Source organism: Pelobates fuscus, chromosome 7, assembly GCF_036172605.1.
Source record: "Pelobates fuscus isolate aPelFus1 chromosome 7, aPelFus1.pri, whole genome shotgun sequence".
NCBI lineage: Eukaryota > Metazoa > Chordata > Amphibia > Anura > Pelobatidae > Pelobates > Pelobates fuscus.
Genome location: NC_086323.1, coordinates 163,310,890 through 163,338,606, shown reverse-complemented (window position 1 = coordinate 163,338,606; position 27,717 = coordinate 163,310,890). Strand labels below are relative to the sequence as shown.

The window sequence follows — 27,717 nt, the reverse complement described above, 5'->3', positions numbered from 1 at the left end:
ATACAAATGTGAGTGGATTTTATATAGCCGTACTCACCACCATAAAATATTTTTTATTACTGTATTGCACTATTGTGTTTTATTCTCTGTTTTTATCCTGAGGTTCGGCTCTTTCCAGATATATTTGAGAATATATGTATGTATACTTTTTTGCACATATAATATATTAGGCGCGGGATACACTTTTCCTTTTTCTGTACATTACCCCAGGTGGTCTAGAATCTACCAGGCTTCCCCAAACTCCAGCCCTCTAGATGTTGCTGAACTACAACTCCCATGACTCTATGAATGAAATAGATAGGCTGAGAATCATGGGAGTTGTAGTTCAGCAACATCTGGACGGACGGAGTTTGGGGGAAGCCTGGTCTAGACGGTCTGATTGTGGAAGCAGCTATCCCAACTGGACCAAAACTTGTTCTATGGGTCTTTTCTTCATACATTCTCATGGATTGGAGCGCTTCAGTTACCTAGGTGTGTAGCGTCGCCATTGTTTGGGCGAGTATAGATGCTGTGTAGTAGCTTAGAAGGTCTGGGACTCCCCATCCACTCTGGCTAGGCAGTCTGCTGGGGGTACCCATTGCTAAATAAGGTGGTCGTTTTTTCCACATATGCGAGTCTAGTATGCGTTTAAAGTGCCGTCTTGGAAGCTTGATTGTCAGAATGTAGAAAATGTACAGAATCAACAGAAGAATAAACATTTTGATGGAAGTAAACGCAACCAACCCAATGGTATTTCATATGCCGTCAACTGTGTTAGTAAGGTCCGCAGCTTAGTAAGTGAACCTTTATGGATCCCCTTAATAAGAGTTGAGGTGTAATAACACCTAGGTAGGTTAAATAGTGTGTTCACCAATCGAAGGTGTATAATGCCTGGGGAGAAGACAAGATAGCATGAGGCATGTTTAGTGGAAGTACTTTAGCTACGTTGGACATTAGCAAAAAAAATGATGGGAGAGATTCTAAAGACATGATTACAAGTAAGATGTGAAACTGTGCTTTTATGTGCTCTGCATTGTGTCTTTACAGCAACACCACTAATCCCACTCTCCAGCTTCTCTTTTTCACAGTATATTTGGAGTCTTGACCAGATTCCTTGAAATGTGCATTTTATATAAATTGAATTCTGAACAGAACCGCTAATAAAAAAAAAAAAGCAGTTTCTTTTTTTTGTTTGTTTTTTTTTGCTCAGGTGTACATTTTATTCCTAAATTTGTCTGGGTCCTTCTACTGTCAATCTGATTTAATGGTGCAAATATTGGTGTAGCAACCTTTATAAATCAAACGTGCCTGCTTGTTCCATTGATTCCAACAGTGAGGGCCTCACTGTTCGATCTTTGCACCATTTTTCATTACACGACACTAAACCACCTTCCCCTCAAAACCACCAAAACATGTATTGCTTATTCAACTGGGCACAAATATTAAGCAAATAAAAGTTCTAAATGTACCTCAATTAAGGTCCCCCACCTTATATATATATATATATATTTAAATAATTACTGTTCCCTATAATCTGAATTTAATATACCCTATCATCAAAAGTTCTTTAATTGCCAAGAGGTCAATGGTTTCTTCACCAACACACAAGACACCACACCTCAGCCTCTCAGTACGGTCTATTTCCAAATTGCTGGCATACCCTGCCTTGCTTGAATGTAATAAATCCTCCTTGCAACATGCAGACTCAGAAAGTAAATCTAACTAGCGAAAAGACTGACCGTGAGCTGTGGAAAGGAGTGGATCAAATGATTTTAGAACTTTAAAATGGAGATCAGATAATTGGAATAGATCCCATCTAATAGCATCAGCTGTGGAAAGGCTACTTGGATATAGTATAACACCCCCCCTAGTGCATGAAACTGGAATTTTCTACATAATATACCATGCTGAAGTATTTGGGGTTTATACTAAATAAATCATTATTCACTGAAGTTATAATTGCCAGGAATTCAAAGTGAATTTACAGTGAATTTTGGATGTAAGGCCAAAGCAAATGAGCTGGAAACATAGTTCACTAGCAGAATGTTTCCAGCTCGGCTATTTTAGTCTTTAATTTAAAATTAACTTTGTATTACCGACCATTAGAAGTGCAGAGTTGCCAAGAGAATTGAAAATTATAGATACAGTAATACATATACAGACCAACACACAGGCACACATTAATACACATCTACAGACGCATATTAACACTCATACTAGCACACACTCCGGCTTACTTGAAGGCATCAATATGTTCTCCCATTCCCTGTTGACCGGTGTTCTAGAAGCAGTGGTGTACTGATCAGCACAATCTTACTTCCTGCTCCCCCTTGGAGATAGCACAGGATTTGGATGCCACCATATGACATCACAGCACCTGCTTCCACTGATAAATCTGTGCTTCCACAGCTGCGCCAGTTTGACAATCATCACTTAGCAATGAACTTAGCAATGAACTTAAAGGGACATTCCAGATTGCTAAGCAACTTTAGCTTGCTGAAAAGCTTTGTGTGTGGAGAGTATGTCAGTATGTCCTCTTTTTCCATTTTGCAAAAAATGAATAGAAATAGACTTTTATAAATAACACTGGTTACACACCCTTGGCTTTCAATAGGCAACAGGGAATGTTGCTTCCTGGTTTCTGAACACTATTCGGGGTTTCAATATAGAACTCACCAGCCACCCCATACTCATTCCCCCTCCTCGACCGATCCGCTTTTCCCTCCAGGATCGCGGACGGATCGACGAGGAACTTTCAACCCTCCTGTTCAAAGGGGCTATAGAACTAGCACCCCCAACCCCGCAGGCGTACTAAGCAATATCTTCCTAGTGGACAAGAAAGGCGGCCAATTGAGGCCAGTCATAAATTTGCGCCCCCTCAATGCCGTAGTCAGGTACCGCCATTTCAAGATGGAGGGTATTCACCTGCTAAGGGATCTCCTCCTCCACGGAGACTGGCTAGCGAAACTAGACCTAAAAGACGCGTACCTGACAGTGCCAATAGCGGTGGCATCTCGGGACCTCCTACGCTTTTACTGGCGGCACGAGACATGGCGGTTCACCTGCCTACCCTTTGGCCTATCCTCAGCCCCGTGGTGTTTCACGAAGCTTCTACGGCCTGTTATGGCCTGGCTACGCAGTCGAGGAGTTCGACTAATCGTCTACCTAGACGATATTCTCCTCATGGCTCAGGATCGTTCCACCCTCCTCACACATCTACGGCTAGCCATAAACCTCCTGTCACGCTTAGGTTTCATAATCAACTGGGAGAAGTCATGCCTGACCCCCGCCACCCGCTTGGAATTCCTAGGAATCCAAGTGGATTCGGGGGCAGCAACGCTGAGCCTCCCGATGTCCAAAATTCGATCCATCCGCAAAGAGTTACGCAGGGCCCTTATCCGGCCCCAGCTCACCTTACGCCAACTGGCACACCTCATAGGCCTGCTGGCCTCCTCAATCCAGGCCGTGTTCCCTGGCCCTCTCCATTACCGAGCACTACAGCGCCTAAAGATCGCTCACCTAAGAGCCGGGGCATCCTACGCGGATCTGGTATCATTGGACAACGAGACGAAAGACGAGTTGCGATGGTGGATTCTCAACCTGTCCGCATGGAATGACAAAGCCATCTTCGGCTCAATGCCAGAATTCACGATCGACTCGGATGCGAGTCTACACGGCTGGGGAGCCCACTGCGAGGGAGTCTCAACTGGGGGCCGTTGGTCGGAGTCCGAATCCCGACTACACATCAATGCCCTGGAACTTCTGGCAGGCTCCTTCGCCATCCGCAGCTTCGCCAAGGACCGTGCTCTGTCATGTATTCGGCTCCGCATGGACAATGTTTCGGCGGTGAGATATGTCAACCACCTGGGTGGTACACAGTCGGCGGTCCTGGCCAGATTGGCGAAAGACTTTTGGGAATTCTGCCTGGAACGGAACCTGATGGTCTACGCGGAGTACCTACCTGGTCTGCACAACATCCAGGCGGACTGGGGTTCACGTTATCTCTCAGACACCAGCGACTGGAGATTGGCCAGGAAGGTGTTCTCCAATATATCATATCTCTGGGGACCATTTACTATAGACCTTTTCGCCTCCCGGCTCAATGCCCAACTCCCACGCTTCTTCAGCTGGAGGCCGGACCCAATGGCGGAGGCAGTGGATGCCTTCCTACAAGATTGGAAGGGAGGCCTCCTTTATGCCTTCCCCCCGTTTTCCATGATCCCTCGCTCACTCCTGCAGGCCCACAAACACCGGGCGGAACTGGTCATGGTCACTCCATTCTGGGAAACGCAGTCATGGTTTCCCCAAATGCTCGAGATGACGTTGGACTACCCTCGGCTCCTGCCGGGACACCACAACCTGCTGCAAGACCCGACGGGACGCTATCACCCCCTCCGGCTAGAAGGCTCTCTCCCACTTCTGGCATGGCGGATCTCCGGGGACCCTGGGAAATCCAAGGAGTTTCGGACACAACTAGACACTTATTGGCAGCAGCATGGGCTCCCGGCACTAGATGGGCATATGGGTCAGCTTGGCGAGCTTGGGCTGGCTGGTGCATGGCTCGGAACGAGGATCCCGTTTCGGCCTCTGTAACAATAATCCTGCAGTTCCTGACGTCCCTCTTCGAAGCCGGTAAGGCTTACAGGACTATTAACCTTTACCGTTCTGCTATCTCAGCGATTCACCAAGGTTTCGAGGGCCACCCCGCGGGACAACACCCCCTAGTGTGCCGACTCATCAAGGGTTCTAGATTTTCAAGACCACCCAGGCCCCGCTACTCCACGACCTGGGATGTCTCAGTTGTATTGGCTTTCCTCTCATCCTGGCCCGCTAACGCAGGACTCTCCCTCAAACAGCTGTCCGCCAAATTGGTTTGCCTGCTCTGCCTCATCTCATGCAAGAGAGTCTCGGATGTCAGTGCACTGGACTTCGATGCCAAGTCATATACCCCGGACGGGGTAACCTTTAACATCAGCAGGCGGACTAAGACTTCCATCAAAGCGGTATCATACCCTAGTTTCCCTGCCTCTCCTTCACTATGCCCAGTGACCTGCCTTCGCGAATACGAAACTCGCACCAAACCACACCGCTCTACCGTCTCTCCTCAGTTGTTTTTATCTTTCCGTCCTCCTTTTCATCCAGTTTCTAGCACTACCTTGTCACGCTGGGTGAAATGGCTGCTGGCCCAAGCAGGCATTGATACTACGGTATTTGGCGCCCATTCAGTACGGGGGGCATCAGCCTCTTCTATGATGTCGGCAGGCGCACGCCTAGAAGACATTATGAGGACAGCTGACTGGTCTAGGGAGTCTACCTTCCGAGAATTCTACTTTCGGCCGGCCCCACATACATTCGCTGCAGTTATGGATCAGCTTTAAACTTGCAATAGGAGCCTCCGTGTCTTGTTATAAAATTACATGATTTTGCTATTACATGATGAAAAGTCATGATTTTATTAAAGACAAGGAGGCGAGTATTGTCCCACCCTTTTTTGTTGTTCTTACACACTGGTAATAATATATTTCCCCCCCAGAATTGCTCATACCACGACACACCGCATAGTATGGTTCAATACGGTAAGTGGGGCCATCCTTAGACATTGTTGTTTCAATAATACTGGATATATCAATTGTTTTGTGGGACTGTACATATGGGGGTCTTTTGTCCTCACTGGTGTAACCTTGAAACTAGTTGCAAGTATCGACTTTAACCTATTGGCTCCTGTTCCTTTATATCTTCACAGCCTAATCCGGCAAGACAGCAAGCAATGGTCCGGTTTATTGGTCTCTTCCCGATGTTCTCCATTGGTCCTATGGATTTTATGGTCAAGCTTCCCAGTTTTTGATGTTCTACCTTCTTCGGTTTTATGCTTTTACCTTGGGACTTTATTCTCACACTACTCTCGTTATGGACATTTTTCCTTGGTCGCATCTTCAGAAAGAGGGAAATGGAAGGGAAGTGCTGCCTGTTATACTGGGACCTGAGCGGGGAGGGGCCTATGTTATCACATGTTCATTCTTTTTTCATTCTGTTTGTATCCTTTGCTGCTATTTGTGAACAGTAAAGAAAGGGATATGCAATACTCGCCTCCGTGTCTTTAATAAAATCATGACTTTTCGTCATGTAATAGCAAAATCATGTAATTGTTGCTAGTAATGCATGTTGCAACAATGTCTCATTAGCCAATGTAACTACGGTGTGAATAAACGGATTCCGTTATATTTATATCTCGGTTGCCAATGAAAGAGTTTACTGGTGTGCTGTACACATTATTTATCTAGCAGAATAGTAGACGGTTCCTATATACAATACATATTTTATTTTTTCACTGTATATACACTTTTATCACTATTTTTCATTTATTTATTTTTCTAATAAAATGTATTATTATTTTCCATATATTTCATTTATGTTCTATACTGGCAATTGGTTGCCTTAGATTAATTAACAGCTCTCTTTTTGGGTATAGGGACTGATAACTGGGAGGCCCTTTCTGCAATCCCTTTTCAGTCTCTTCCTTTTTTATATTATATCCCTTGGGTTATGCTCTAATACCCTGCAACCTTACCAACTCCAGTGAAGGATTTTCTTTTCCAACACTGGATGTTGTGTCTCTTTTTCTAGTACACATTGCATAGCTGATAACATCCTACAGATCAAAGAAAATATAAGGAAAAAAAAAAAAAAAGATTCTCCGATATAGAGGCTGTTCTATATTTAGGAAGCCCCATTATCCATGGATTGCAAAGACTTATTTTTCTCATAGTTTTCTTGTCTGATCATTATACTTGCATTACCCCATAATCTTAATTTCTTTATAATCCCCATCCCCTCAACCATTCCATCTACCCAAACCCTTCCATCCTCACATTATCCCAACCCTTAATCGTCACATTATCCCAAGAGCCTTACTTCCCACAATCTATCCTGCTCAACACCTCACCATCATTTCAGTATCCCCTTCATCACCACCAATTTCTTAATCACCTTTCTTCATCACCATAATCCTTTGTTTATTCCCTTAACCCCTTAAGGACCAAACTTCTGGAATAAAAGGGAATCATGACATGTCACACATGTCATGTGTCCTTAAGGGGTTAAACTCTTCATGAAGTCACAATCTCAACACTAGAATATCATTCACCATCTCTATATCTTCTCATAATCCCCTCAATTCAAAGAACCACAGAAACCCAAACAAATATTTCTTCACCCAATCACATTACCAATCCCCCCAGCAAACCACCTTAATAATCCCCTTTATCACCCCCTCATGCCGAGAACCAAACTTCCATTTACGCCCAACCCAGTGGACTACTGGCGTAGCAGCATTTGGAAGCTGGTCTATGTGCACCGACCTAGTTCTAAATTCTTTCTGTATTGTGTGGGACGGAGAGAGAGATCCAAGGTTATGACATCATATCCCCATTGGCCCTATAAAAACGTCTCCACCACAATGGAGCAGACACTGGCTGGCACCTGATTGGGAATGCTCCATTAGACTGTATTAATATTAGTGCCCCCGCATGTGTGTGGAACTTGGGAAGTCATTAAATATCAATTAAAATAAACAAAATAAAAATAAAAAGATTAAGAAAAAAAAAGCATTTATTGTACAATAAAAAAGTACCATAAAACAGTACATTGTTGCATCATTCAAATACAACCTAATTTATATAATAACTGTATATTAAAAAAAGAGAAAACTTGCTACAGCTTTTCAAATTGCTACAATATTTACAAAATTGTAAAAAAAAAAAAATAAAAACATATATATATATATACAGATAAAATACCAGAAAACGGATGACACTTTTGAATCAATTTTTAAAGCAGGGTTTGTTTGCTTTTTTTTTTTTTTTTTTTTTTTTGGACTGTTACATAATTATAACAATAATATTCATTTGTTTTATGTACCAAAACAGTTCTGTGCATATATGTTCCATGTGAGTTGGCTTTAAAAAAAAAAAAAAAAAAAAAATACTTACAGTATTCCAAAAATAATATGTGTATTTGATTTTATATTTCAAATACCTGCACATACAATTTTCCTGTTGCACTTCTCTATTCATGATCACATGTTCAAGAGCTGGTGGCTAATCACTTCCTTCAAATGTTGGGTGAGCTACACCAAACATATGCACTGGAAAATATTTTATTTGTGATATCGGTCACTGTATGCCAATGGACCAGTTTGATATGCATAGAAGTGTGCCAGAAGTAGCAGGAGTCACTGCCGAAAACCTTTCTTGATCTATACATTTTACTTTCTAAACTGCACAAAAGACTGTTTAGATTTGTTTAATGTTTTGCCTTAGCCCTGTAAACACTGCTTAAGCCACAGAGACCCATTAACGTCTTTAGAGCATTGTTCTTATGTTTCCTGCTTGCCACAACTCTTCCATTAAAAAAGGCACAAGGCCAAGGTTGTAAAACTAATTGCAAGGCCTGGTGATCCCTAAATAAGGCACTAAAGCAAACTAAATGTGGCATTCAGTCCAGCGTCTTCACTATATTATATTCCCTGTACTGCTCAACCTGAACACTAGAGGGCAGCATTAGTATTCTTAGTGTTACTTGAAATTTCTGATACTGTAATGGCAAGCACAATTATTCTAAAACAATCATCGAATGTCCCAGCATTCCGTACTTCAATTTCAAATATACAGAGCTTGTGTGACCAAGTTTAAAAAAAATAAAAAATAAAATAAAAAGTTATTTGTAGCTCTAGTACCATGCATAGCATGCATTTGTTTTGTAATTTGTTTGATCTAGTACCATGGTATAATCACAATAATTGCAATATTCTGAGACTCTAAATAAAGCCAGATTTTTAGCAATAAAATATTCTGCATGTAACCGTGAAATGTTGCATTCATTAAGCACACAATATTTTCTACATGTTGTGCTAACAATTTAACCAAAAAAATAGAACTGAATAATTTAAGCTCTTTTAACAGACTTCAGTCTAACAAACATGTTATTACAAAAACATAAGTGAAGCAGTCACCTACTGGGAAATAAACATGTCTTGTGTCAGAAATCTAAAATGAACAATAATTAACATTATTCAAAATAAGTTGTTTACATCAAATGTTTAGAAGATATGTGGCAGACTTCTACGAGTTCACTGATTAGCTATTCTACTGATGCTATTACTATTGTACTGACACTCAATAGGCCTCACACAAAACTCATTACAGTGTCGGCTGTTGGAACATGCACAGTTGTGTCTTTTGGGAAATAGTACCAATGGGGGTTAAGAAGTGACAGGATTTAGCTCTGTGTAGTGGTTATAGGTGAGAATTCATTTAATGTGACTGTGGGATGGAGGTAATTTAATGCAGTTCAGGTTATGGTGATAATGTGGCGTGAGAGGAAGAGGATGTTAATACTGGGTGGGCGCAATCTACAGTGGCTAAGAAGAACACGTGACATGACACTGATAAAATAAGGAATGGAATGTGTCGATATTACGAAAGGGAAGTGGCTTGGGGTAACGAGAGCATGTGTTGGGGGGGTTGGAAATATTGGTACTGGATGACAAATGGCTATTAGGGAACAGTTAAACAGTTTGATGGTAAGAATTTGACTGTAGGAGTGAAAAATAGCTCCAGTGGTATAGTTTGTAGGAGAGCTCGTGGGAGAGCAAATGCAAATGAGGAGGACAATCTCATTACAGATGAAAGTAACATACACCAAGTGAGGGAGGCGAGAGCGTAGGGGATTGAAATACAAATGTTGATGAATAAATCTACACTGAGCAATAAAATAGTGCAGAAACTCTACACAGGTAAAGTTCGTATTATCTCAAAAACGATAACACGGCAAGTAGACAACATGTAATGCTCTATTAACGAATGCAAAGTTTCACCAGATAAAATAAAATGATGTAATAAATCTGTGTTTTGTTCTGCTGCATTATTATAGTACTTTGTATTATATAACACAATCATTCTTGTCTGGGACTACATTTGCCACAGTGGTACAGAATTAGAAGATACTTGACTAAAATGGAACAATGATATGGTATGGACATGCGTTTGAGTCTTCCGGAATCTCGGGTGATTCTGTCGAAATACTCCCGTTGTTTCAAAGTGCACTGCATCTATCCATTTTAGGGACAAAGCCTAACAAAGGCCTCACTTTCAAAATTGAATCCTTCCATGGCAGTCAGGCGATTTGTCAGGGAATATATTGGCTGAACAAGTCTAAACTGTGGAGGAGCACCATCCATAGCAGAACGGTTTTGTTATGAATGTGCATATTATGGGGGTCCTAGACGATAGGAACTATTCTCTTTCATGAATAATGTGTTGTAACAAGATTGGCAATCTAAAAGTCCAGAAGCTGATTTTGCTAGTTTATCAAACGGTCCCAAGCTTTTCAACAAGGGTTTTTGTTTTCTTGTTCTTTTCTTCTTTTCAAGTATGGTCAGGACCTGTCTCTTAAAGTGGCAATGCATATTAACACATTCACTGCCATGGGGAGGGCTGGTTTGGCAGGTCCTTCTGGCAGATAAAAGGTTAACCACATGACTAGGCTACAACGGTGCGATTGCTGGCAGCTCATCGGGGTGGTTGTGGCAGTGAAGCTCTGCTTTACACACTCCATACACCACTGATTTAGGGATAGAGGGCTCCTCTTCTCCTGTAAAGGAAAGCAAACACAGAAACATAAATCAGTGACCATTTTCTGTCAACAAATAAATGTCAAAGCAGTTTATTTACTAAAACATGAGAGCATATCTTAGGCATTCTTTAGAATTTACTGAGATCTTACAGAATACAGATTTGAAAATGCTGTAAAACCAGGAAGTAGTACAGCTCTCCACTTTTTGCCCACTAGAACATTAGTACAAAAATGTGTAATACATTAAATTAAATTAAACAGGTGTGGAGGAAAACAAAAGCTAAGAGGAGGAAAATGTGCCTACAATTTTCTGGGAATATACAATACCTAATCCTGATGACGAAGAAACACTTTCTGCAATAGAAGAGGTTTCTACGTGGTCCGTGGATAGTCCATCCATTAAAGGTAATGACAGTTCTGAGGAAGGAACCGAAGAGTCATAAATTCCAGAATCCCTAGGCATGTCAGCCTGGTTGACGACTTTGACGGAGTGTAATACTGGGTGAAAGACGCAGTTACCAGCAAGTGAATCCTGAATTTCGGTATCTTCTGCATCAGCAACAGTCTTATTCTGAGCAGCTTGAATGTTCCCAGGCACCACGATGTCTGCTTTCACAGAAATATCGGTTTCTGCTACAGGTTTCCCAGTTACATCATTAAGAACCAATCCAGAGTCAAATTTTTCCATAACTGGTTCGTGGTGGTGAAGAGTCTGGGGATGGGAAGGAACGTATTGTTTCTCAAACCAGTCGGGTTCTTGATCTATATACTGGTGCATGTTGCAGATCGCAACGTATAGAGCACGTCCAGATTTGCTGCGGAAGTAGTTTCTTTTGCTGATGTTCGTTGGGTACTGATCCGGATCATGGTTTGCCAACTCCTTGGAATACAAGTGATAGTATAGTTGTGGAAGGTGGTCCATTAGTTTATATTTCTTTGTAGGCTCAAGGATGCAGAGGATGTCATTTTCATTGGAGTAATCAAAGTACACAGTGATGAATTTGGAAAGGTCATCTGAACAGTCCTGGGCTTTGGTCAGTTTCTCAGAGATCATGGACATGGCACTTACAAAGAGCTCCCCTGTGCCAGCCTCGAAGCTCACCCCCTTGTGCTTTTTCTTCTTCTTTTCCACAAAATATTTCATCCCTTTGGAACAGACAATCAGGATATACTGAACCTCCTTGATCTTCTGTTTTAGCCACTCCTTCTGTCCCTCTTTGCAAATCTTCAGGTTCTCCCACAAGTCTAAAGAAACCTGCCAGAAACAGAGAGGGTTAATTCATCCTCTAGTACAAATGTGTTGAAAAATGTAACACAATAATGAAAAGATTAATTTGAAAAAGGTATTTGATGCTTATGTTGCGTCTTGGGTGTGATTTGAATTCCACTAAATGGCCAGGTAGAAGAGACATTGTTGCTCTTACTGAAAAGTAAGCCATCATTGAATAACATGGGACTTAATATGAACTGGCATAATGAAGGCTATCATTTCTATCGATTTATAGGAGATACATGTCACTACATTAATTAATTTAAACTAAGAGCCTTGATTACCCAGAACTCTATACAAGTTTGGTTTTTCCTCATAATTTCCCCCTCCCCCCCCCCCCCCCAAAAAAAAAATACACAAAGATAACAGCAACTCCAAACACTATTGTATTGACACATATTTCCCAGCTTGGAAGGTATTAAGTTGATATGAGTGGGGTCTGTGTCGCAATATATGTTACATAGGTTAGAAATGGGGAGTGTCATCTTGTGGCAAGCTTTAGGCAACACAAATGTCATGAAGTAAACTCACACAGTGCAAGGGCATTCAGTAATGGAATTATATAGAAGTATTGTCGAGAGCTGGCTCATGATGACACAGAGTGTCCCAAATTGGGTCTGTCCTGCTCCCAACCTTATAGTCCATAAATATTAACAGACACCCAATCTTTAGCGTCAATACAAAGGCAGTATGTTATTCTGAAATACACAACAGTGAATACTAAATTTCCTAATATTCGAAAAATCCTCATCACCACTATCCTTGATAAAAACTCTAAAATTCCTGAGTCTTCAGATTTTCAAGTACTATTCTAGCAACATGTTATTTAACTCCCAGTAACAATAGAAATCGTACTGACAAGTGCTATGAGCTTGCTTCCACAAACCCATGCAAAGGCGGTTTTGTTGTCTGTTCAAATTATGCTTGCAGAAAACAAAAAGCAGTACCCATTAAATACCACTGGAGGTCGCTCTGGTATTATACGATGGAATACATACAAATTTCAAAGGAAGCTTTAAAGCCCATTCTATCGTGTAAACATATATTTACATAAAAGGTTTTTCTTATTTACAATAATGGACAAATAAGTAGATGGAAAGAGAGACACTAAGATCATTCACAGACTGATGGATTAAAAATAAAAATTGATTAAATGAACAATGTTTTCTTTCCATAGGAACTTACTTCACATCCACAGAAATCCTGCAGAAAGTAGGCAAAGCACTGAATCACGTTTATGTGCTTTTGGCAATCTTTATTGGAATAACAAATAAGGACCCTTGGCCGCGGCCTTGGTTTTTCAACATGATGAGCTCCAGCGTATGTTGAAGATTCTGAGCTTTCTTCATCGAGGTGGGAGTAGATATTTTCTAGAAAAACAAAGCAAGTTAGTAAAAGCAATTCTGCACATTACCATTAAGCTCAAAACAATTCTGCAACATAGCAAGTGAAAGGAAATAGATAAAAAAATAAAATGAAAAAAAAGGAAGGACCCACTCCTTAAATTAATATTTATCAAGTGAACATATAAATAAGGTTTATATGCTTGTTTTACATTTTCAATGAATGTACCTTGTTGTTTTTTCCTGCACATTACGGTGAACAGTGTGGCAAAGGCAGATATGATGACCAACGGAACGGTGATGGCAATAGCCCTTATCGGACCGGCCCAAGGAGAATGAACTGGAAGAGATGAAGCAAAAATGTTACACAATTGATTTTATTCTTAACCAAAGTACTTGGCACAAACCGTAGCTAATCCTAAACCCGGCAGGAAATTAGGGTTACCAAGGTTATGGGTTTATATAGGGCACCTATGAAAAATACAGACTTCTAAACGTTGTCAGTTCAAATACAGCCCTGAAGTAGGTATTTTGTTAAGTTTGTCCTACATAGAACACTCAAGGATTTACACTTCAGTAATAGAGTGAATGGGCAGATTCTCTGTGGCTCTAGGTGAATGGCAGCAGTGTCAAGCTGAGTGGGTGTATTCTCAGTGAATGGACAGAGTGAATCGATGAATATCAGGATCAAAGAGTGAGTGAAAAATAATAAATTAATGTTAATGGGCACGTTTTCAAGGTCTGTAGGCTTTATTCCATGGAGGAATGAATACAGTCCATGTATAAGTAGGAAGAATCTCACGGGAGGGGGCATAGTAAAAGTAATGGTGGGATAGTAATCTCAAGGAGAAATGGGTATAATAGTAAACAGGGCACTAGGAAAAAAAATATTTGATCTATCAAAGTTTCGTACAGAAAAGGGCTAAATGCTTTCATTGCAAAAGCATGCATAAAAAGTTACTTAAAGGACCACTCTAGGCACCCAGACCACTTCAGCTTAATGAAGTGGTCTGGGTGCCAGGTCCCTCTAGGATTAACACTTTTTTTTTATAAACATAGCAGTTTCAGAGAAACTGCTATGTTTATAATAGGGTTAATCCAGCCTCCAAATCCTCTAGTGGCTGTCTTACTGACAGCCGCTAGAGGCGCTTGCGTGATTCTCACTGTGAAAATCACAGTGAGAGCACGCAAGCGTCCATAGGAAAGCATTGTAAATGCTTTCCTATGCGACCGACTGAATGCGCGCGCAGCTCTTGCCGCACATGCGCATTCAGCCGAAAGGGAGGAACGGAGGCGGAGAGGAGGAGGAGAGGAGGAGGAGAGCTCCCTGCCCGGCGCTGGAATAAAGGTAAGTTTTAACCCTTTCCTCATCCCAGAGCCCGGCGGGAGGAGGTCCCTGAGGGTGGGGGCACCCTCAGGGCACTATAGTGCCAGGAAAACGAGTATGTTTTCCTGGCACTATAGTGGTCCTTTAAAAGTTTGTTAATTTTTCACAGTGCTATTTCAATATTTATTTTTAAATAGCTTAAAGAGTCATTGCCAACACCATGTGCCTTTTCTGTACATTTGACTAATTCCCTGTGTGAAAGAAAAAAAACCCAAATAAAGCAGGCCTGTCATGGAAAGTGACAATAATGAAGTAAATCAGCGCACATTATGTGTCAGATTAAAACATTATGTGTGTGTGGGGATATCTATATGCTGTGTGTTCTAGAGGGACGAGTGCTACTTGCCTGGTTTTAATGTGTACTGCATGGATTTCCTTGTCGTGTTTGAATCGTCTATAAGCTACAAAGAGAAACAAAACACAAAACATTATTCCAATTTGTAGTCACATTGTTTCAGTGTAAAGGTTTGATAAACTTTAAAAAAAAAAAAAAAAAGTATTATTACTGTATTGCTGGTTTTTGCATAACAAATTCCTGCCCTGTCCTCAATGACGAACTTGCACTTTAGTGGAAAAAAACACATTCAAATAGGAACTAAAAGTTTTTTGTTTTCTCTTTTTTGTATCAAAGGCAAGAGTTTGGTAGGACAGCCTATTATATGGTGCAATGTCCAAAAAGTCCCATAATCTCTTATGCACGTAGCAATATGCTCAATGCTCAGAATAAAAGTCAGGTCAATATCCACTAAGCGGTGCCAATAAAATCATGCAGTATCGTTTTGAAATGCAGGAATATATTATTATTATTATTGCCATTTATATAGCATTAACTGATTCCACAGCGCTTTATTTACAATAGTATAAAGGGGGAAATTCAACAATATGCAAGACAATTACAGATGTTACAGGGACAGGTTGATGAGGACCCTGCTTGAAAGAGCTTATATAATTATTTAGTAATAAGAACTCAGCCTACGGTTACATTTTTCATATACAAATAAATTAAAAACATTGTAGTTTTACCTCAATCACGTAATCCCCAGGAGATACATTTTGGAGCAGACAGGTTGAATAATCTGTATTTAGCACCTAAAATAATAATATATGAAGCAGATTTTCAATCATTGTTACATGGCAAAATGTAAAAAAAAAAAAAAAAAAAAAAAAAAAAAAACACACCCAAACTAAAATACGTTTCAATAAAAATAAAAAATAAAATATTCAGGGAAGGCTAGGGCAGGGTTTGTAAACGAGTGCAGGATGGCGTGCCAAGCATGCGTCTCATGATCGCTCCGCTTCACAACTAAAGCAGCACAATGAGGTCAATGGGAATTCAGTTCGGCTATGAAATCGCCCAAAATTTAGCCTTGGAAATGGAGGATGATATTTCCCCTGCGAGTGAATGTAGCCAAGACAAGGTCGGGTTGGTAAAACCACAAGAGCTTTTAGAATACCGGAACTGTAAGACAAAAGGTTTCACAGCTTCCGGCCTGCTTTGGCTTACTCAGTCAGTTTCCAGTTATTGGACTCACTGCCTCTGACATCCAATCCTCCGAATAGAGAAAGGAAAGAACACCAGGGCTTTGTTAAATGAAATGAAAGCAATAAAAAAAAATTCACACTCTCTGCACACTGCCTTTTAGTTTGGAGTAGAGAATATTTTATGATTTCAGCACACCACGTTGCCAAAGTTCTACGGACTATTATTCCTACACAGGCACGTCCATAGAGAATGGTGCTGTGCATTTTCCACTGAGATGACCCACAGTGCTGTTGGACAATCCTGTTTTATGATCCGATACGTAGAAATAAACTTGTGTTCATCTTGTCAAAATGTTTTAGTTTTCAGAGATGTTTCTCTCTCGGTTTGTCCGATTCGCACTTGGCAATCGTTGGGTTAATGTGCTGTGCAAAACATTAACCAGTGATAGTAAGGGAGGAGAAATGAGCTCTATGGCTATGAGAAGGATTAACAGACAGAAATGAAAGGGTTAATCCTTCCACCTCCAAGACCAAATATCTTGACATATAAGCAGAAACATGTTGCTGCCCCCTTTCAAATTGCTCTACAGGTCTGTATGGTTTAAATTTCAACTAAGGTACTTGTGTAGTTAAAGCCATCCAATTTATAGAAAACACACCGTTTTAAAAGTAGAGCTAAAACCGAAACAAATAAAGTAATGAATAACTTTCTTTTAGAAATGTGTTTTATATTGAATTTATATTGTGCAAATCTATAAAATAATCAAATTTAAGTAAAATTTACAAATCTATAGAGAAAACAAGATAGGTCGATGGAAACCACACAGTAGTTTAACCCCTTAAGGACACATGACATGTGTGACATGTCAAGATTCCCTTTTATTCCAGAAGTTTGGTCCTTAAGGGGTTAAGTACTGTTAATAAGTTGGAAACGAGCATTTGAGTTATTTTCGTGATAACATACTTGTAAGGTGACTTATGAATATTTTATACATGAATTTAAAAATGTACTTTGCCTTGTGGAAAGTACGGCCAGCTTTTGTTCTTAATACAATGAAGTTTAAAATGGTGACATTTCTGGAATGTAGTAAATTGAGAAATTCAGGCTACAATAGGCAAGATGTAATTATAGCAGAGTTGGAAGTGTGTTTGTTTTTTCGATCTCAGATGTTTTACCCAAGATTCTGCAGTGTGGTTTTCAATTCACTTTATTACAATTTTTATTGAAAAAAATGTCTTAAAGAGACACTTCAGATCCCTTACAGCACTATAGTTTGCAGAAGAGCTTTGTGTGTGAAGAGTGTGTCCTCTGTTTTTCCATTTTCAAAAAGGTGCCGATTTCGATGGAAATTGACAATTTTCTAAATTAACCCGGTTACACCCCAACTGGCTGTCAGACAGCCGGCCCTGTAACTTCCTGGTTTGGTTAGTTCAGTAAAGCTAAACTCAAGAGGCAGCACTTGCCTTACAAAATAAAACTTGTAATTGAGCTGCATTGTGAAGTCTGTGGTTGAAAAGCCACAAAGTCTGGGCGGGGTTAGAGGGTTTGCCAAGGCAGCAAACAAAAGAACAACAAGTTACAACTCCAATAAAAAAAAATGTGGAATTAAATGCATGCATGTTGTCATTTGGTGTAGATCTACTAAACAGTGATTTTTTTGGGCATTCATAAAAACAAGAACCAAATTCAGTGCCACAGCCATGTTGCCAAAAAGTGTTAGAGACATTGAGCATCTATATGCACTTAATCATTGGCAATTCTACACACAAACAGTCAGAACACAATGGGCAACAAGTAGATATTTTTACCTGTCTGCAGATCTTTTGTTTAAAGGAAGAGTCGTGTTTAGGCTTATAATTCACGTGATAGCTGTGAAAACCAAAGGAGTAGGGAGCGTGGTCGAAGGACACTTGAATGCTGATGCCTTGTTGAGTCACAGTCACATTTTTTGGCCTCCAATCTGTGAACAAAGTAGGGATTGGTTACGATTCATTTGGTCTCAGTCCCTTCTGTAGAATCTGGTATAAAATAGATTACTTACATGGTTTGCAGGTTAAACTGTCCGGCTGTAACAATGTCTCACAAGCTGGAATTACACAAAGAGAGGGAAAGCATTATCCTCATTATATGTAATCTCTCATTCTGTTTAAGACACACAGATCAATATACATGGATTCGAGTTGATGACTATGTACCATCCCACACATCTCATAAGGGTTTCTAAATTTCTACTGATATTTGGTGAAAAGGGGTTTAAAAATGCCTGGAGCCGGCCGGTGATTATTCAGTATCCATTGCATCACAGCATCCAACAATATTGTTTCTGCAAGAACAGCCTCAGTGGAAAGGGGCTGTCTGCTCACTGGAAATTAAATGAAGCACCATAAATATACACAATACTTTATACACCCTAATATATCTCCACGCTGGGGAATATTAATACTCTCTAATAGGGAGATACCTCAATTATTATGATGTTTAGTTTAAAGGGATACTATAGTGCCAGGAATACAAAACTGTATTTCTGGCACCATCACTCCCCCCTCCCGGGTAAATAAAAGGTTAAAAACCCTTTTACCCAACTGATCCCAGCGCTTTGATCCCTTGGCGCTGGGTCAAAGCTCTGCGACGTGCGGGCTCTATAGCGCACGTGCGTCAAATGACACGCACACATTAGTCCTCCCCATAGGAAAGCATCGAATCAATACTTTCCTATAGGGAAAAATCTGACGCTGGAGGTCCTCATGCAGAGCGTAGGGACGTTCAGCATTAGATTCCGGACCAAAGGTAGGCAGCCATTGAAGGCAGACTTAGAGCTGCAATGTAAACATTGCAGCACTAGGTGCAAAAGGGACACAGCACCCAGACCACTTCAATGAGCTGAAGAGGTCTGGGTGCCTACAGTGTCCCTTTAACATTAAAACACAAGTTCCTTAAAAGAAAACCTGATTACCAATTATTTGTAATGGTCACAGTTTTGTAAAGCTTTGACACCTACATGGACCTTGCATTTATTCGTGTTCCTCATGAGCTACAAAGCAACAATTTAAAAGCAGGCAAAGTGTTGTATTCGGCAGGTAAACTTCATTAATAAAAAGCAAGTTCTGTTATATTCTACAAGTGATACTTCTACTTGATGGACAGTCTTAAATCCCACTCATACACGCAGAGCAGTAGAATCTGTTGCATGTATCCAGGTGCAGGACATGGGGGGGGGGGGGGGGGGGGGGGGGGGGGATTACACATTACATTATGCTAAATGTAAGGAAATACATAGCTGTGGTGTGAACAGAATAATTATCCATGCATAATTTATATTCTTTTAACACATCTATAAAATTAGTTTTCTCCTTTTATATTACATAAAAGCAAAACTTTTAAAAACAGGACATATGGAGTGTACAAACGCAGGATTAAAGACAGACAGACAGACAGAAACAGCTCTGGGTATTTGTATTTGAGCAATGCTCATTTATAAAATAAGAACAACATGGTTCTCTTTACGTTTTTTCTCTCACTGCCTATTACCTGCGCTCAGAGTTTGAATTAAAGCGTTTTGTTTTATTGTGGAGGAAAAAGAGAACAATGTGTTCTTAAGATGAAAGAACAGATACTTGCCAAAGTTTTCTTCCATTCTTGCGGAAAGGATGAGTTTAAAGATTGGACTGTGGCCAGTGGTAAAAGTCTGGCAGATGAGTGTACACTCTTCATGCCTTAGGCCTTCTGTGATTAAATCACTGGGGCCTGCACTGTTTATTTAGCAGACACTTGGCTTGTTTAGAAAGACCGTGCTTCAGTTAACCTCATAGTGGCCCCTTCCGATGATCCCAGCCATTATTTGTATCGGCTAGAAACGGGAAACTCGCATTCTCAATATGGACAACGGACTCTTATGCACAGAAACCTATACTACACTTACTACTATTTACAGTAATAAACAGTAAGCAAAGTCTATGGACAAACGCAAGCAACAGAATGCAAAAATCCATAGTAAAAAACTATCATAAAAAGGATAATTTTGTTCATTGTGAATGAATAACTATATAGATCCAAAAGGAATAAAATAATTGGAATTATCAACAAACTTCGAATTTAAAATAGTTTTTTTTTTTTTTTTTTAAAAAGAGAAAAATCTGAATCCTTTTTTTGTAGAGTCCGATCCATGGAGTCAAACACGAAATGCCATATTTATCAAGTCTCTCCCCCAAAAAACACAGGTGCAAAGTGATCATGTCTATGACAGAGAAAGCTCTAATACACACTTGTGATGTTAGGTGAAATGTAATAAATAATTAACTCACCAGGTTATATAGCATTAGATTATGTAGCATTGAATCTTAAAACTTTAATAACTGAAAGCGCATCAATTTAAAAAGTCGAAATACTCACTGCGTGTCCTGAAGAAAAATGGATGGTAGTTGCTTTCATTTTTGACAGAAGGAAATGGAGTAATTTTAACAAAGTAATCAGTTTCAAATTTCAGGTTCATAAATGGTTGGGTTTCCAATACCTAAAAAGAAATTAACAAACATAAAAAAATTATAATAAAAAGAAGAGAGAATACTGGATACGTGCTCAGAAAAGAGGGTTTTTTTTTGCACATATGGTGGGATTCCAACCTATGCAACATTTTTGGAATGATATTCATATTAAAATCTAGACTTTACTTCATTTACTCAATATCATGTCACCCTAGTGACTTTTTACTACAATTACATTCTCAAAAAAATCCTAGATCCCTCCTCAATGATTGTTGTACATATTTTAGCGGAAGTCAAGATGATAGTAGTTAGAAACTGGAAGATGGATCTAGCTCCCTGCTGGCATGCAGTTAAAGAACAACTTACTTTTCAAAATATAATGAAGTGAGGCATGTGCAGGTCCTTATATGTGGATTATAAAAAAAATTGGTTAAATCTATTGAAAAATTATAATGTGTTTTCTTTCCCCAGACATTCTTTTACTTCTTGATTTCGCTAATTCTGAGATTTTTTTTTTTTTTTTTTAAGGGGGCAAAAAAAAAAAAAAATGTTTGTATTCGTTTTAGCGTGTTTAATCTTATCATAACTTGCTTTTACCTAATAAACCCCCATCATTTGTTGCAGAATGATGTGATATTTGAAAGTTAGTTTCAAAAATAATATTTTGTTCTTGAGACAAGAAACGACAGAGGTTAAAACCATGGATTTAAAAAAAAAACAAAAAAAAAAAAAACTACTTACGACTTTTTTAAAAGTGCCATTAAGCTGTCTAGGGTCCTTTAGCACCATCTGCTGACAAAGTCTCCCCTCTGACTTCAGCTCTTCCAACACAACGCGGAATCCTTTCAGGTATTCGATGCCTGCGGAAGCAAACAAAGCAAAGGATGTATAAAATGTATGCATTGCTCCTGAAATCAAACCGCTACTAAACATTTTAAACTTGGTTTAGATTAATCTACTATAGCTCAACCGGGGACACTGTACCTTTTTGTTTAGTCTGACCACAGAGTATCATGGGACTTGCAGTCTCTTCATAGCTGGAGAGCTACTCCTTAATTATGGCAGACTAACACTACACTTCAGTCCAAATATCAATAGTGTATTGGTGGTTTTAACCCTTAATGAAATAAATAAAACGGAATAACCAAGATCTGCAGTTTTGGATCTTCACACTGAGCTTTTTAAAAGTGGAATTCTGTCTGCGGATCAGTTAGACGTAGAGTAGTGGAAGCATCGCAGGGTGTGCCCCCTTTTGGTACAATGAACAAAGACAATGTACAGGTGGGATCCTGGCTACATAGAGCGTTGTGTGAGTTGGACTGATAACAATGCATAGCTCAATGAACAAGAGAGCCGCTTGTTCTAGCAGATCTTGAAAACGAGCTTCCCTGGTCCCTCTTGTTACCTGAGAATTCACAGCTGCAAAGCTGACTTGCATGTACTGAAAAGCATTAACCTTTTGAGAAATCCAGAGGACCACCAGCCAGAGCATTATACATTGAATCGGATTACTTCCTGGAATAGCCCATAACCCCCAGCCTGTGAATTCCTCTGGGTACCCTGTCTATGATTAGTAGGGCCCATAGCCCTACCTGCTCTCTGTTTAAAACTATTGTGTGTCAGTCCCTGGTGTTTTGCAATATGCACATACTAAATAAAGCCGACATCTACAGATAAATGAAAAATCTTCACATCATATATACGCATGAAATTTTGAAGTATTTCTCGGCAGCCACAGAAAGTTGTTTACGGTACTTTAAAATTTACTGATAGCAGCTCCACCAGAGTTGGGAATGAGTGAAAGACACGCAGGAAGTAAAATGCACAAAGTAGAACAGCTTCCCCCTTGCCTAATATTTTTAAAATTCCCAATGTTCACATATATATTTGCAAATGTAATGCACTACTATGTTAGGTTAAAGATTAACAATGAATGAGTAGTAAACCGTTTATATTTGAAGCTTGAGTTGTGTTAAATAAAACATTCCAGAGTGGTGCAGTTAGTATTTTTAAAAAGGGGTAATAATGCTAAAATATAAGAGCAGACCAGGCACACAAAATGCATGTTTCAGATTTCTACGTTCACAATGCAATAAAAATTTGAGGCAAAATTAGTTTCCCTTCCCAAGTTTCAGTTTCTCATAAAAATATGTTTTACAGACCCCATAAATAGCCACAAGAGCTTATAATTCATAACTGCACAAAGAGAGGGTGGAAACCACATAAAACATTATAAGGCATGAGTTCTAACTGTATAATACTTGTCCCTCCTCCTGACGAAGATATAAACTATTAACCGTTATTACGCATATATAGATTGCATAAGAACACATTAATATTGTTTACAACACAAAACAGTTGCACTGCATTAGCATCTTTATTTGATATTTACCTCTATTAACGCTTTCAGGGAAACGGGCCAAACAATATAAAACACCCTGGCCATCTTAAAGGGAGTACTGGCATTTTAAATACCATTTATATTATACAAGAACAGGTTTGATGAAATGTGACTTACCAATTTTGGTTACTAGAGGGATGGTTGGAGTTTGAACAGAAGTAGCCCAGCTTGTTATACAATAGTGGGGACAAAGAAAATGTAAGTGGTCTATATTATTAATGATGTTTAGTATGGGGCGAAATGTAATGCTAAATGAAGAGCTAAAGGTTAGAGAATATATAAAGAATCAAGTTAAAATATGAAACCAACTCTGAAAGTAACCTTTATTATGGTGTTACAGATATATCTAAACACTATTCAGTAGCCCGAGAGTAGCTGCCAGACTTGTAACAGAACAGAAGTATAGTTTGTTCTATAAAAATTTACACCTAGAATATTTTGAAGTTTTACCTATAGCATTTGGAGTCCAGAGAACAGACACTGCCACTTGGTCATTACATGCGTACTGACTGATCGAGATGTTCTGGACGTCAGCAATCAGATGTTTTCCCACAAAATTAAAGGAAGATGTGCAATCTAGGGAAGGGGAGAAAGAATTTTAGTGAGCGAGATTAAAGTTTAGAAACATGAAGCAAACAAAAGCTGGATTCACACCCTAGTCTAATCCTAAACATGGTGATTTATTTTTTTTATTGTGGGCAGGGGAGGAGAGAAACACCAGCTCAATAAATATATAATAAGAATAACTGCAATAATGTCCTTATTGTTATTGCATGCCATTTGTGTTCCCCTCTTGCATTATATGTATCTGCAGCATGGACCCTGGTATTTACGTTTATGATATTAAAAGGCAATATCTATTCAAACCAGCAGGAAGCCTCTAGCACATCAACAATACATGGCTACTAAAATGATACAAGCCCTTTAAATTTCTGCAGAGTGTGGCACAGACTGCCCGGAATTTTATATGAATTATTGCAATAAGTGGCATTAAAGAGCAGAACTGACATTCCAATAAAAAACCGACAATGTGGTTACCTACATTTTACGCTTGGAATCAGATATTGATAAAACAAACTCAGCGATAGTCTTAATATATACAGACTTTAAAATGAATTAGATTGACAATTTATAGCTACACGTACACAGAGTGTTACAAACTTACTATCGTATCGGAAGGTGATATTTGGGAGACCACTGTTCTTGTTGAGCGGAGACATTCCCTGGAAGAAAAAAAAATAAAGACAACATGTTGATATCAATCTATTTAATCAATCGTTACCATGAGATTCGAGAGCCACAACCAGCATTTTATTCTCTATATTTGACACCTTACAAGTCAGATTTATTCTACCTGGTTAACCTTGGCTAAGGAAATATTCATGGGCAACATATCCCATTAACTAACAATCCTAAAAGTCGGCACGGGATATTAGTTCAAAGACAGGGGTATCTGTACACATTTACAGATTACTAAAGAGAAGATAAAATATATACAACATTTACAGTTCAGCTGTGCTCAAGAAGGCGCATATATATATATATATATATATATATATATATATATACACACACATATACACACACACACACACACACACACACATACATACACACACACACTGTAGATATTCTTTATTAAAATTAACTCGACTAATGCCGTTGTAGACTCCTTTATTACGGCTTTATTATATTTATTTTTAATATTTTGTGCTTAGTGTTAAAGGGTTACTCCAAACATTGTAACCACTAGAGCCTGCCGAGAATCGAGACACCAGTTGGAGGTAGCTAAAAGGGAAAGTCCAGTGACACAATTACATCACTAGGCTCCACCTCAAAGGGGCAGACCCACCAGAAAAGGGGCATGCCCACTCAAGTTAATGTCACTCATGCAGGCAGGCTCAACGAGGGCAGACCTTGCAGGGAGCACTGAAACTGTGCTCCCTGTGGGGTCCGAGTGCCCCAATCATAGCGCAAGATCCTCTATTAATGCGCTTATGCTATGATTGTTGGGGGCAGTTTTCTAGTGTCCCCAAAAGTTGGACAGCAGGGAACTAAGGCCGGACTGAACCAAAAAATTGGGACTGTCCAGCCGAATTCAGGGCGGTTGGGAGGCATGTGCTAGAAGATAACCTAGCCCATTTTCTGGTAATGGGGCAAATCATTTTACAGTTTGCCCTCTTACCTGTGTACCGCCAGGACACTCAGGCTCTCATTAAGCAGAATTATGACATCTGGCTTCCATGCCAATCCTGCTGTTCATTGACTGGCTGAGAGTGCCAGCTGACCATTCTCAGCCAATAAATGAGCACTGCGTATAGACATGTGCAAAGAATTAAGTCTTGTTCCAGACTGGCTAATGATGCTGTGAAATGTGACAGAGAGACACACACACACACACACACACACTTTAACCCCTTTGCCGCCAGACGTGTAACTTCAACACCGGCAGCAAAGAAGTTAAACTCTGTATGTGCAGCATTTCACAGCTAAACACTGCACATACAGACTCCAGGCACCATGACCACTTCAAATCCACTTCAATGCTCTGTTTACTTACACTGTTGAAAACTAATATTTTTAAATTAAAAATAAAAAATAAAAAAAAACTAACTTGCTTAAAAGTAACTAGTAATTATTATTTTTTTTTTTACATCATCTATTTTATCTTGAGAGATTTAATTAGTCTGCACTAAAATTCATTTTTTCTCGCCTTGTATTTTTCATCTGCCATAAATATGTAATAAGTGGGACACAAAGGAAGACTTTTTTTTAGATTTCAGATGCAGTGAGAATTTTACTCATGAATAAATCAGAACAACCATTGTAAGTAGGAATCAAATCACTGATCAAAAAATCATTGTCACAATCTGTTCAAAGTGTTGGCTGGCATTTTAAACTAAAACAAAGACAAAGCTTGCAAAAGTTTTACTACCTAATTACATGTTCTACTTCCAACAAAATGCTCACAAGGGTGCTTACCCACTAAAGAAACACTACAACGACCCAATTAAAGTCAAGGTTGCAAAGCTTTAACTTGGGTCATTAAAACTTGCTTCAAATAGGCCAATATAAATCTTGTTTATTGTTAATGCGTGTTTTGAAAAGTAAACACACACATATACATACACACACAAAATTAGAAAACTGACCCAATTTAATTGTTTAACAAGAACAAAAATTAGCTTTAAGAGCCAGATCAAGACCTGCATAAAACCAAGACTTTGCATGTCCTCCTTGGGAGCAACGGATGCACATTTTGGACCAAAATATTAAAGGCTTATTTAGCATCACAAAATAAAAAAATAAAAAAATAAAAACTGGTCTTGATCCAATGACAAATCTAAAACACTTTATAATCTCACACAAACACAACAATAATTATGAGATAAACAAAAGAGCTTTTCACCATAAGTTCATGTGCCTAATATTTAAATTCCACACACTAACCTGGAAGCATGTTATTGCCTGAGGCTTAACCATCTCAAATGCTCTGAAATGCACCATTGACTCCATTGGTACATAGGTAAAATCATGATTTAGTTTGCAAAGGGTGTTATTACAAACCACCTATTATTTGAACACTGACACAGGCACTTACAAGTGACCCTACTGCTGCCACCAACTTAATTTAGGGCGGCTATAAAAGATTTATGTTCCTGTAGGCAAGGTTTCTGCACTGCCATCTGCAAGAGCAAATTACAGAAACTTCCTGTTTAGCACACCGGTGTTCTAATTAACAGGGAAATAGCCACCAAGCCATGTGCCCATGTTAATGGTGATCCAGCAGCTGCTTTGGCCAAGTGTCAGAATCTTGTCTGGTTTTAATGGTCTCTGATATCAAGAGCTACATGGGCAATTTTCATTTAAAATACAAAACAAAAACAAAAAACAAACAAACTTACACAAGGGACTCTCCTGGCACCATTTCAATTTTATTCATTTGATAGGTTTCTCTCGTCCAACATTCTTTTTCATTTCATTTCAACTAAAGCAATATATGCTCTGAATGAACCCAAGTTTCTACCAAGGTGAAGAAATGCATTTAAAGCTCATTTAGAATGGGGACAGATGTCAATCTAGTAAGAATATACAGTCAATGTAGAGGGAGCACTGCCATGTTTGCATATCATGATAAGACCCGTGGAGCCAGACAACTCAGTGTAAAGTGGTTTAATCAGAACCATTTACTGCTCAAGTCCCTGATTACAAAGAACATTTTTGTCAGATAAACTACAACAATTTATAAAACATTACAGGCAGATATTTCGTATGGGCTTCTAAAAATACACACTTATATTTGTCTCTTCATTTAACAAGTTAAGATCAATACATAAATATAGAGAAAATGACAATAAAAAAAACTAATTCTTAAACGTAAAAAACAATAAAAACACTCAGATTGCAACAGTGTGGTTACCTTATTCCTAACTAGATGTAGAGGTAATTTACAGGGATACTATAGTCAACAGACTATGACCGTGCTGCTTTAACTCCTATGGCTGTCAGACAATTAATCTGGTTACTTAGCTCAGTGAAACTAAACTAAAGAACTGCTTTGTTAAGTCTGTGATAGAACAGTCACAGAAAGTCTGGGCGTCAAAAAGGGGAGGACTTGCAAAATCGGCAGACAAGACAGCTCTACTTGTGACTTGTCAAGCTATATATATATATTTTTTATTTTTTTTAAATTAAAATTTGTAATCCTATTTTACTAGCCACTTAAAAGTTAAATTGTCAC

At 39.2% G+C, this 27,717-nt stretch overlaps 1 protein-coding gene across 1 annotated transcript in view; it reads right to left on the bottom strand.

The window, feature by feature from the left end:
- Nucleotides 1–9,128: 9,128 nt before the first annotated feature.
- Nucleotides 9,129–27,717, bottom strand: part of IL17RD (interleukin 17 receptor D) — a 61,237-nt gene continuing 42,648 nt past the window's right edge. Inside the window, exons 2-13 of the mRNA XM_063426882.1 lie at nucleotides 24,142–24,199; nucleotides 23,427–23,552; nucleotides 21,317–21,435; nucleotides 20,484–20,604; nucleotides 18,136–18,180; nucleotides 17,903–18,054; nucleotides 15,635–15,700; nucleotides 14,958–15,012; nucleotides 13,454–13,564; nucleotides 13,067–13,251; nucleotides 10,939–11,866; nucleotides 9,129–10,629 (exon numbers count right to left, since the gene is read on the bottom strand). Coding sequence (XP_063282952.1) covers nucleotides 10,523–10,629; nucleotides 10,939–11,866; nucleotides 13,067–13,251; nucleotides 13,454–13,564; nucleotides 14,958–15,012; nucleotides 15,635–15,700; nucleotides 17,903–18,054; nucleotides 18,136–18,180; nucleotides 20,484–20,604; nucleotides 21,317–21,435; nucleotides 23,427–23,552; nucleotides 24,142–24,199 — 2,073 coding nt within the window. The 3' untranslated portion in view covers nucleotides 9,129–10,522. The remainder of the gene's footprint in view (nucleotides 10,630–10,938; nucleotides 11,867–13,066; nucleotides 13,252–13,453; nucleotides 13,565–14,957; nucleotides 15,013–15,634; nucleotides 15,701–17,902; nucleotides 18,055–18,135; nucleotides 18,181–20,483; nucleotides 20,605–21,316; nucleotides 21,436–23,426; nucleotides 23,553–24,141; nucleotides 24,200–27,717) is intronic.